Source organism: Eschrichtius robustus, chromosome 6 (assembly GCF_028021215.1).
Source record: "Eschrichtius robustus isolate mEscRob2 chromosome 6, mEscRob2.pri, whole genome shotgun sequence".
NCBI lineage: Eukaryota > Metazoa > Chordata > Mammalia > Artiodactyla > Eschrichtiidae > Eschrichtius > Eschrichtius robustus.
In genome coordinates, this window is record NC_090829.1 from 144,863,490 (window position 1) to 144,875,275 (window position 11,786).

Genomic DNA, 11,786 nt, shown 5'->3' on the forward strand with positions numbered 1-11,786 from the left:
CATAAAAACTTAATTAGCAGCGGAAATAAGAGGTGCAGGAGGAAGAGACTTCCCCAGCTCCCTCGAAGGTGCCCTGGGGCTCCAGGCCGAGTGACCGGGGCAGGGGGCGGGGAGCCTCCACCTCGCGGTCACCCCACCCCACCCAGGTTCCTCTTTGCAGCCCCTCCGAAGAATCCTGGAAAACCAACTCCCGAGCAGTTTATAAAACGTCTCCTCTAAAATAAGAAAAACTATCCTCTGGGTTCTGATTTTAGGGGAGAGAATTCCGTGAATTTATAGATTATCTTCTCTTGGGCTGGACGTTAGAGCTTTTCAAGAACTGATACGTAAAGCAGAAAGTTCACAGTTTTCAAGTGAAGCCTAAGTGTTTCAGGAAGTGGAGAATTGTGAACTAAAAAAAACCCACTAACACATGCACACGCACACACACGCAATGGGGACGCACGGCTCACACCACGGTTTCCTGGGGGCAATCGGCGACCCCCTCCCCCCCACCCCGTGACCCCGACCATAGCACTGCCAGCTCCACCCGCTGCCCTCCTCCCGCTTCCATCCACCCGCCCCATTGACAGGCCCCTGGATTATTATTTTTCTTCAAAAAGTTTCCAGTCCCTACTCGGAGTTACAGTTGCTCAGTGCAAGGGAAAAAAAAAAAAAAAAAAAAAATCAAACAAAAAATAAACTAAAAAGCCAAAACACCAAACGTATTGCTTGTTTTCCTTCTGAACAGTTCTTGGCTTTGAGTCCGGAAACGTCTTCACATACTCTGAAATTATTGCTTCGAGAAGTCACAGCCCGGCCGGGCCCCTCACTGCACCAAGACGAAGGTGCCCAGCGGGCCGGAGGTCAGGTCCTCCATCTCACAGTCTCCCTGGGGCAGCCCCGCGGGCTCCAGGCTCGGGGACAGCGTGGCAAAGCGTGGCTGGGGGCCCGTGGTGGCAGGGCCGGGGGCCGTGGAGCTGCTGATGCGCAGGTGGGCGTCCAGGAGCTGGGCGGCCGACGCCACCGGGGAGCCCCCGGCCTGCAGCAGGGGGGGCGGCAGCAGCGGGCCGGGCCCCAGCCCCAGCTCCTTCTGCAGTCCCGACACGAGGAGGGTGCCGTCGCAGGGGGCGAGGACCAGGGGGGCTGGGGGGTGCCGGGCGGCCAGCTGGCAGCCGGGTGGGGCCGCCGGGTGGTGCTGTAACTGGAGCAACCTGGCCAGGCCGAGGGACAGGGAGGGCAGGTCAGTGCCGGCCGGCGCGCGGCTGCCCCCGCCACCCGGCCAGGCTCCCACACGATCGGGTTTCCACCCGCCAGGGCTGGAGGGCCCACCCCGTGGAAGTACGGGCTGGAGCTGCTCGGAACACGCCACTCTGTGCGTGACTCATCCCCTGAGCAATTCCTGGCATTTCATTCCCCGTCTTGCTTTCGTAGCAGCTCAGAGATGCCAACCAGACGTGACATTCTTACCCGCCGCCCCCTCCCTCCCCCACTGCGGGCCGATGCTCGCCACCCCCGCCCCCAGCTACTGGGAAGGAGCCGCACAGCTCTCCCCCAGCCTGGGCAGGGCGGCGCTTGTCTGGCTACGTGCAGAAGCGGGAGCGCAGGGGGTAAGGCCGCTCAGAAAATCCCAAGCCACGTGAGCCCTGCCCAGGCCCTGGCGCCAGTGCCAAGCGGGCGTCTTACCTCTGCTGGTGCAACACCTCCTCCAGCAGGCTCCTGCCCTCCCGGCCGCCGGCCCCGCCGCCGTGCAGGCCCGGGCTCTGTGCGGGCAGCTGGAAGGCGCTCAGGCCGCCCCTCGAGGTCCGGCTGGAGGAGGAGGGCTGGCACACCTGGCGAGCCAGCCCCTTGATCTTGTTCAGCCCCAGAAAGCCTTTGGTCCTCGTGTTTTTCCGCAGCTGCTGCCGAAAGGCTTTCAGCCCTGGGGACAGGCAAAGTCAACAGGTATACGGACCCGTCCACCAGCCCTGGCCTGACGGCCCGTCGCTTGCTGGGGCTTCCAGACAGTGGAGAGGAGTATAGGGGGGGCCGAGGGGCGTGAACGTGGTGGGATGAGGGGACCCGCACGCCTTCCTACAGGGTCAAGGGGCCCTCTGGTCACCCCATCACTTCATGACAGCCCCTCTCCTGGGGCTGGGACATCAGTCTCTTTTGGGGTTTGGTTTGGGACAGCAGTTCCAGCCCTGAAGAAGCACACGTCTGGGCAGACAGTGGATCCTTCGTGGAAGGAGGGCGCGAGCAGTGTGGGGGCCTCGGGAGGGGGCTGGGGCCCCACAAGCCCTGGGAGGTGCCAAGAGAGCCCGGCCGCCAAGTACGGGCTGCCTTTGTGGCGGGTGCCTCCCTGGCCATCCTCCTCCAAGTCAGGAGCTGAGGCCCGCCATCCAAGCATCTCTTGGGCTTTTAGGACCAGCTACTAGAGGCCGTGTGAGCTCGTCCTAGAAGCCAGGGCGTCTAGAACCCAGGCAGCGGCTTCGGCCTGCCCAGGGAGCACAGCTGCTCCACCAGGACCAGCTAGAAGAGGGGGTTGCCACCTGCCATTAAGGACAAAGTGATGCCCTCCGGGGTGCGCACGGGTCTCCTGGGGAAGGCAGAAGTGGGCGCGAAAGGGGAAGTCACCTTGAGTGAGAGAGGTGTCCGACGCCCTCCGGCCCTCCTGGAAGCTGACGGGGAGCGGGGCGGCTCCTCCCAGGGCCCCCTGCGCCTGCAGCACTGGGGTGGCGGACCGGGTCCCCAGGAGCGGCGAGGCCAGTCTGAGCGGGGAGCAGGCACTCAGCAGCCCCTGAGCAACCAGGTGTCCACTGAGCCCAGCCAGGCCGTCACCCGCAGAGGTCAGGCAGCTGTCGGAGCTGGTGCCTTCGGAAGGACTGGCCGCGGAGGGCGAGACGACGATACCTGCAGAGCAGTAGGTGCTGCTGAGGCCAGACGCACCCGGGGACGCCCGACACCCTTCACAGCAAGTCCAAGTGCTCTGGCTCCGGAGCTTCGCGCCTGCTGCGGCGTCTCCCCGGCCCTCAGATGGCCCGTGGCCCACTGACGGGGCAGACAGCTGTACCCTCCCCACCCCTAGCCTCAACTCTGGGGGGTAGGAAGTCTGTGACGGCCAGATGCCCCCAGAGTCCAGGGAGCCTCGACGGCCAGCACCACGGGGCTGGGCGCGCGGCTACAGCCAACAGGTGGCGCTTGGACCTGGGACTCAGAGGGGCCTGGGCCGAGGACCTGCCCTGCTGGCCCCCGAGGGCAGCTAAACCCCACGCTGTCCCTGCCACTCGAGTGCCACCTGCGAGGTCTAAGTATGGTTCACGTGGTCTCGGGCGATTCAGGAATGGCAGACCTGAAGACGCTGCCCGTCACAGCCCACCCGCCGGGCGTGGCCCTGAGCCACGGGGACGCTTACATGGAGGGATGCGCGGGGAGAAGCAGGTGGAGACCTCGGCCAGCGTGTGCCTCCGGCCGGTGCTGCCAGGTGGGGGCTCCCGTGTCTCCTGCTCCTCGTCCAGGCCCGGGCCCCGCCTGGCCTCCTCGCGGATGGCCGTGTCCAGCAGGCTGCTGGGGGAGACGGAGCGCCGCCGGCACACCCCGCGGCAACCGGTGTCCACGGGGAAGAGCAAGGGCTGCGGGGACACACACAGGCCGGTGACCCCAGCGCTCTGTGAGGCCCGGCCCCGGGCGTCACCACCACTGGGAAGCAGACCGGCCCACCCGGGACACCGCCTGCAAGGCGCTCGCACACCTGCAGCGAGCTGTGGAGGTCACAGTCAATCTCAGCCTGCAGGACGGACTGCCCCAAGGCCTGGGGCTGCGCGCAGAGCAGGGCGGAGCGGAAAGCGTCGCCGGGCGGACCTTCCTGAGGCACCTGGGGGCCAGCAGATGAGGACAGAGGCCGTGAGGGACAGAGGCAGGGCACGACTGCGAGCAACACAGCATCGCGGAACAGACCGGCTGGCTTCCCTCTGAGTTAACAGGCGTCAGCCGCCCGCTGCGGGCTCAGGACACGTGTGTAGCCCCCTCCAGGGCCTCACCGTGTGGGGTGACCAGGGGAATCAGCCAAGTGGTGGCGCCAGGGGCCGTGAAGGAACAGGGGGTGGTCAGGCGGGGCCTGACCCCCAGCAGAGCGGCTGGCACCCCCCCCCCGCTTCACCACACGGGACCCCCCGCCAAGTGCCTAACGGGAGGGGGTAGATGACCTGGGGGCTCAGCCTGCGTGCTCTCCCAGGCATGTCCGAGCAGGGGATTCCTAACTTGGGGACACAGTCCAAGGCAGAGACACAGGGCTGGGTAGCGAAGGCGCTGCCCCTCACCTCAAATGCGCTGAGGTCCGAGCTCCGGGGCCTCTGCTGCCAGGCGTGGCCGGGGCGGGCCGGCGGCTGGGCGAGCCGGAGCTCCTTCAGCCGCTCCAGGAGCAGGTAATAAATGGCCGCGAAGTGGTTGTAGCTGCTGTTCTGCAGCGACTGGGGGCAGAGAAGCGGGGTCAGAGCGCAGCCGGCGGGGGGAGCTCCCTGAAGAGCCAGCTCCCGCGCTATTCTGGGGTGGCCGCTATTCTGGGGTGGCCGAGAATGCCCTTGCCCGTGGGCGAGCCGCCCGTCCATCAGCCGCACGCCCGGGAAAGCGCACCCTCCCCACGGCAGGCCAGGCCGGCGGCGCACCTCCACGGTCCTCTGTCGGTCCACGCCCAGCGTCTGCATGATGCCCAGCGCCTGCTCGTCATAGCTGCCCAGGCTGGAGGCATAGCTGAGCAAGGAGAAGACCGGGCAGGTCGGCTGCCGCAGGGCGGGGTCAGCCTGCATCCACCTGTGCTGCCAGATCTGGCTGATGGTGATGCGCTTGGTGGGGTCCACCGCCAGCATGCGGCGGATCAGCGTCTCGCAGTCTGGGGGGCAAGGGAGGCGCACTGAGCCCGCAAGGGCCTCCCGCACGCGCGTGCCCACCGCCCACCCGGGTCCCTGCAGGGGACGTGGCTCCCCCACACGTGGCGAGCAGACAAGTGACCATCCCAAAGAACACTGAGGCCGGGAGCGGTGGCCTGGGGGTCACAGACCTGCCGCCAAGGAGGGCCACGGGTCGAGGGATCAGGTCCCTGGGGAACGTGGTCCTAATGTCCACCAGACTGAGCACCACCTAGACTCCCCCACCCTGCTGTGACCAAGCATGTGAGGAAGCAGCTGTCCAACACCTTCCAGAGTGGAAGAGAAAAACACAGTGTGGGAGGGGTGAGACTCAGGGGACGGGGCCAGCACCCCGAGTGCTGTCGCTGGGCCCCCAGCTGGCTTCGGAGCAGCCTGCATAGGCATCAGCCGGCCCTATAAGTAGGGCACAGAAAAAGCAGCCAGTGGGTTGGGATTCTCTCGCAGGCATCTAGTAAACACCCCACAGTGACATGGGACTGGCTCCCAGGCCCGATGGCAGACTCAGAAGACGGTCAAGCAGGCATTTCAGGAAATAAATTCCTCCTCCTCCCCCCAAAGTCTCATCCTGGTTACCCAACAGCTCGGGCAGCAGGCTGGTGACCGCACCCGCCCAGAAGAGGCCGGGCACTCACCTACCTCGAGACATGAAGAAGGGGACGCGGAACCGGCCCTCCAGCACCCGCTGCCGCAAGGCCGGCAGGCTAGGCCCGTCGAAGGGAAGAGACCCGCAGACGAGGACGTACAGCACGACGCCCAGGCTCTGAGGAGGACCAGACTTGAGTCAGCAACTGTGCCCCAGCACCGGTGCCCCCTGAGCACCCGCACCCCCCAGGCACTGCACCAGTGGCTCCTACCCAGATGTCCAGCTGGGGGCCTTCGTACTCCTTCCCCTCGAAGACCTCCGGGGCTGCATACGGGGGGCTCCCACACCACGTGGACAGAGGCTCCCCTGGCTTATAGAAATTCCCAAACCCGAAATCTGAGAGACAAGGAAACAGGCGATGAAGTTGCGGTGCAAACGGCAGGGCCGCGGTTTCAAAGGCTCGTGCAATACGGCACGGGGCCCCTCGCCGGCACGCACCTCCCTCCTGCTGGGCGCGCTCCTGGGCCCCTCACCTGCCAGCTTGATGTCCATGTTGCCGTCCAGCAACAGGTTCTCGGTCTTGAGGTCCCGGTGGACGATGTTATGGCTGTGGCAGTACTCCACAGCTGACAGAATCTGCCAGAACTTCTTGCGGGCTTCACTCTCGCTCAGGTGCCCGGTGGAGGTCAAGTAATCTGAGGAGGGACAAAAGGAAGCTATAGCCCCAAATCCAAAGGTCCGGCCGTCGCCTAGGGCACAACGAAAGGATGCTGGGGGGACCCAAACACTGGAGGGGCCATCAGGACATTTCTTTCCAACAGATACTAAGAATCAGCATGGCTTACCAAACATCTCTCCATTTTTTGCGAATTCGGTGACAATGTAAAGCATATCCTTTGTTTCCATAACCTAAAAAAATAAAGACCTAACGTTTAACCACATAAAGGGAACATACCAACAGTATAAATAATCTACTTGAACCCCAGTAAATTTTTAACTTCTCCAGAACGAGCATGTTTGTTATTTTAAAAAAGGAAAGAAAAGAAAATCTTCCGCAATAAAGAGACAAAGGGGATCCCTATTCAGAAAAAGTTTTTTGAAAACCAGAGGTGAGTTCCTCACTAACCTATCCATCCTGATACACCTCTGCTTCCCAAAAATATCTACTTGTATTGGAACTCTGCTCTATGGTATTTTTAACTCACTTTGCCTCACCCAAAGTGAAGTCTCTGCAGGCCCCAGCAGTAAAAGAGATGGCGAGAGTTCTGTGAGGCCTTTCTTCTAGAAGCCTAGCAGGCAACAGATTATCCAAGCCACAGCCGGCACGAGCTGAATAATAGATAACAGATTCCCCGCCCCACTCGCGTTACTGACCTGCTACACTAGGGCTGTGAGAGGCCAGCTTTGCCAGGTAAGCTACTAAAGACTCCTCTCCATACAGCAAACTCCTCGGCGTGTGTGTCAATAGCAACAGCCAATGTCAAACACACCTTAAAGGTTCGTTTACTGATCGAGAATTTTATTTCACATAGAAAAACAATTTTAAGATTTTAAAACATAACTAATTAAGAAACGAGGTCAAATTCAAATCTTTGGTACTGAAAGAACTAAAACAAACTCGTGTCTGTGTATTTTAAAATATTTCAGAGAGAGACAGAGAGAATACATCTTTACAGAAAAAGATCTCTTCAGGGTTCAAAATATAGTTATTCCTTTAAAAAGGCACTTTAAAGACAACTGCCTTGAGCCACAAATCTAACAAGAAAAGCGAACACAATGCAGTTTCGCTACACTTGTAACTGCCCTTGCCCTGCACGTGTGTGGTAGAGTGACATGTTGTAAGTTTATCCCTTTCCTCAATTTAAAAAAGAGACGGAGGAAGAATTAAGAGTCAACGTGTTTGAAGTTTTAAAAAAAACCTCGAGGAAAGAGCTGAAGCGTCTCCCGGAGGTTCTGGGGACTGGGCCAGCTGGATGAAAATGAGACACTAGCGTCAAAACCAGAGCCATAACAATCGCTGCTACCCACTGAACCCTGTCTCCAAACAGTTAAAGCAGCTCATGGAATGACGAGAAAATTCACCCCCAGAAAAGACCTCTACCGCCCGGCTAACTGGGCTCCTCCCGCACGGGGTCAGCGGAGGACAGGAAGATGAGGAGAGCTCTGGCTCATCCCCGCTGTCAAAGTCAAAGACAGACAGGCTTCAGCCCACTCCTGTGGAAACAGGCTGGCACATTGCTCAGGCACTGACATCAGTGACCATGGAGGAAACATCTTATCTCGGCCTGACTCAAAAATGACAACAGAAACAAAACACGAACTGGAGTGCACGTGACTCGATCTCGGCACTTAACGATGCTGAGTAAACTGTCATTAGGGGAACACGAGCCCCGTGACTCCACCTCATCCTTCACCGTAACCCAGTGCAGCAGCCTCCCCGGGGGGTCATCTCAACCTCAGTCCTCTCCCCTGCCACACTGTACAGCTTCGCCTTGCCAAGGGCACACACACGTCCCCACGCCGTCCCATATTCATCTCGGATCCACGGGGTTTCGTGAGAATCGTCAAAAGGAACTTACACCCAACACAACTGGGAGTAATATCAAACATCTGCAAAGAACTTATCCTTCTGCAAGTAGACCCGAGTTCATTTTGCAGAAGCACCTGGCTAAGTAAGAGATTCCTTTGCTGTCCTAATTAAATCAGCACTTAGTTTCCAAAGATACAATTTATTAGTTTCAAGGGAAGAACAAAAAGTCACAAAGCAAACCAACAGAAGGACAGGGTGAGGCATGTTCTTAAAGCGGATTAGATGGCAAGTTCCTTTTGCTCTCACCGCAGCAAAGGCATCTCATCTCTCCGTTTTTGATGGAAGGGTTGAAACGGGACAGACAAATGCTCACTGCAGCCTTTGCGCAGATAAGTTTACGTAAACTGGTAAGAGCAGCTGGTTTTAAAGATTAATAATTATCTGCAAAGGCAGAAGAGTCTAGTTTCACTCAAGTTCGTCCCTTCACACTAAATGGTTGACTTACGGCAATGTAGAGATCTAGCTGTTTGTTTTCATAGTAAATTTAACAACCGACCTCCACGCATTCAAAACCGGAATGAGTAACACTACCAAACAAAACTTTAACGAAGCAAATCTGAATTATGATCCAAGAGCAAGAAAATTATTGCACAGCTTACAAAAGTCAATCTGTTCACCTTATACAATCAACCCCCTGACTCCTACAAACACCCAAAAAGAGGGACAACCTTCAGAGACTTAATTGTTGAAAATTAAAAAAATGATACACTTTGCCAGAAGTAACAGTGGAAGGCAAACTTGAGTCCTTACCTGATAAAGCTTTATGATATGAGGATGATTCAGAAGCTTCATGATCTGAACTTCACGATATATTTTTTCCAAATTGCTTGAATCTAATCGTGTCTTGTCAATTATTTTTATTGCAACCTACAGATTTTTAATAGATAAAGGATATTTTGTTTGAAAAAGAAAAACCCTCTCATTTAAGCTAATTTACACATTTCATTTTCTGTAGGTTAATTTCTAAAACACTTTATGTCCCCAAAGGTCATAAAAAAGTTAGGGAGGAAAATAACGAAAGTAACCATTAATATTACTTAAAAAGTCAAAAATCAATAAACGTCCTAAGTCTCTGCAGGCTCACTTTACAGGGCTCCAGCTGCACTCCTAGGTTATTTAGTCATTATCCTCCTGGCTGTCCCCCAATATTTGTAGAAATTATGCATAATCATAACATAAAGCATTTTTTTCCTTTTCCAAACTAAAAACTGTCAGCGTTTAGACCTTAGGACGAAGGACCCCACAAGCAGGGATTCCACCAGCTTCCTCTGCTCCGGGGAGCGGGGGGTGTCCACCCGCAGGGGGTGCACCCCCAGAGGGTCCACCCCGGGGTCCCGCCGCCCCACGCACCTGCGTTTTGGTAACTCGATGCCGGGCCAGCTTCACCACCGCGAAATTGCCCTTGCCCAGGGTCCGCTCAATGTCGTAAAAACCCACCCGGAGGGGTTTCTGCTGTCCCTGGCCCGAGCCCGCGGGGGCCGCGCTCAACTCCGACATGATCACCATGGCTCCGGGCCGCACCTGCGGGCGGGGGGCGCGCTCAACTCGGCGCCGGCCGGCCCGAGCCCAGGGCCCCCGGCCCGCCGGGCGCGCGGAGCCGCTGCCACCCTCCCCCGCCGGCGACCGGCTCCACAGCGACCCCGGATTCCAGGAGCCCCGCGGGGCGTGCGCCCCGCTCCCACGCCCGCCGCCCGCGCTCGGCTCGGCTCGGGCTCCCGGTCCCAAGCCCTGCGGGGCGCGTGGATCGCCGCTCGCGCTCGGCTCCGTCCCGAAACCCGGACCCCTGCTCCCACGCCCCACCACGCCGCCCGCCTCACCACAAAGCGGAGCCCGGCGGCGGCGCCCCGGCCCGCGACCCCCGCGCGCGCACCTGCGGGGCCGCGGAGCCCGCAGCCCCGAGCCCAACGGCGGCCGCCTGCCCGCGCCTCACCTCCGCCGCCCTCGGAGCGCTGAGGTCGGGACGCCGCTCGCTCCGCGGCCCCCGCCGCCCGCTCGGCCTCTCGCGCTGCCCGGCCGCCCGCTGCTCGGCCGCCTGCCGCCCGGGCCGCGCCGCATGTCAGCTCTGAGCCGAGCGCCGGGCTCTCTGGCCGCACGCGCCGCCAGCCCCGCCCACCGGCCCCGCCCCGGTCCACCCGGCCCCGCCCTCACCACGCCCCCACGCCGCCGGCCCCGCCCACGCCGCCGCCGCCGGATTGATACATCCCCATTGACGTCCTTTTGACGCCGGAGAGACGCGCGGCCGAGCGCCAGGCGGAGGGAGAGCGCGAGATCGGGCCGTTGCCAAGAGACTGGCGGCTCTGACGCGCGCGCTGATGAGGCCGTCGCCACGGCGACCGCGGGGTGGTGACGTCAGGGACGCCGGCCGCCCGAGGCCCGCCCGCCAGCGCCCGCGTTCCCGCCGGCGCGCGCCCGCTCCCGGACGCCGCGGGCGCTGCGGGCGGCTTAACCCTTTCGTCCCCGGGTGCAGTCTTCCCTCCTGCATGCGCGCGCACGGCCGCTTTCGCCCGGGTCCCCGTCGTCTCGCACCCTGACAACAGGCTTGGTTCTAGCGCGGTTCCGAAACCCCTTGAAGTGCCGCACAGGTGCGGCTGCGTCCTCTTCAGCCTTCTACTCCAGGTTCCTCATTATCAGGGTACGGGTTTCCTGTGTCCCCCAGTTTCCGTTGGAAGTGCTCGGCCTTGGCGCCTCTATTAGGGGAAGTACCAGGTGGGGCCCGGGAAACCTCACAGACTCGCAGAATGGGCCATACGGGCTGCAGGTGACAGCAGGCCAGCTCCCACACCCCAAATTGGCCACCCAGGCCCAGAGGGGAGCTGCCACCCACCAGGGACCCTCCGGAGCGTGGCAGCTGCATACATGGAGGACCTGGGCAGCCCACTTCGATTACTCTTGCTCCGTAGGAGCCTCAATTGTTTAGCAAGTTAGAAACGTCCACACAGGAAACCTGGCCGGCATCTCTGTGACCTACGCCAGCGCGGGGCGTCAGGACGGCCCGAGTGCTGTGAGCCCCCCAGCCCGGGGCGCAAGTAGTTCTGCGTCCTCCCGCCTGGCCTGGCCTGGCCTGGCCCCGCCCCACCCGGGCCGGGCCGGGCCGGGGGAGGGGTCACGTCTGCGGTCAGAAGCCAGCAGGTGACTGGAGGCGGCTCTGTGCTATGGAGCTCCTCCCTGTGATGGAGGAAGGGCCCAGTGGGCTGATTTCCGGGGTGACAGGAGGTCTAGGTCCAGGTGGGAATGGACCCCACGCAGCAAGGCCTTCCGGTTCTTGGGACCAGAGTATTAGGAACCCCAGTGAGCAGCACCCTCGTAAAGGTCGGGCCTTTGACTCGACTCGTCCAGATGACGAAAGCGCCCTGTCCCTTGGGGAGGGGGAGCGCCTCCCAAGAGGGCCAACAGGCGGGGTCAACAGTGGGCGAGGACCTCACCCCTGGCGAGGCTGGACACTGCAGTTCCCGTGGCCTCCGTTTCTTTTGTCGGCTGCCGGGTCCACCATGCTGTTTTCCCCAGCTGCGGGGGCGTGAGGGGTGGGGACCTGTGCCCTCCGGACCGGGGTGCCCGCAGCCTGGTCCCCGCTCGAGGGTATGAAAATGGCAGAGGGTGACAATTTCCGCTGGCATCACCGCTCACTGCATGTTCCTTTATGCCTCACCAGGAAAGAAGACGTTTTCTAAGAGAAAACAGAGGGTATGGAGAATGGTATTTCTTAAATGTTAGGAAGGCAGCACTTTTGAGA

At 60.3% G+C, this 11,786-nt stretch overlaps 1 protein-coding gene across 1 annotated transcript; it reads right to left on the reverse strand.

Moving 5' to 3' along the window:
• Positions 1-568: 568 nt before the first annotated feature.
• SIK1 (salt inducible kinase 1) lies at positions 569-10,085 on the reverse strand. Its single transcript, XM_068547158.1, has 14 exons — positions 9,987-10,085; positions 9,407-9,577; positions 8,807-8,923; positions 6,312-6,375; positions 6,000-6,161; positions 5,738-5,862; positions 5,520-5,643; positions 4,623-4,846; positions 4,278-4,427; positions 3,710-3,832; positions 3,374-3,590; positions 2,596-2,871; positions 1,666-1,900; positions 569-1,193 (listed from the first exon to the last, which is right to left on the reverse strand). Exons 2-14 carry the CDS (start codon positions 9,560-9,562, stop codon positions 809-811), a joined length of 2,358 nt encoding a protein of 785 aa, XP_068403259.1. The 5' UTR covers positions 9,563-9,577; positions 9,987-10,085; the 3' UTR covers positions 569-808.
• Between the last annotated feature and the right edge of the window lie 1,701 nt (positions 10,086-11,786).

Coding starts and splice junctions, on each gene's coding strand:
- SIK1 (XM_068547158.1), bottom strand. CDS start 9,562: ATGGTGATCATGTCGGAGTTGAGCGCGGCCCCCGCGGGCTCGGGCCAG. Junction 8,924..9,406: donor ATCGAGTTACCAAAACGCAG/GTGCGTGGGGCG, acceptor AAAAATCTGTAG/GTTGCAATAAAAATAATTGA. Junction 6,162..6,311: donor AAAAAATGGAGAGATGTTTG/GTAAGCCATGCT, acceptor GTCCCTCCTCAG/ATTACTTGACCTCCACCGGG.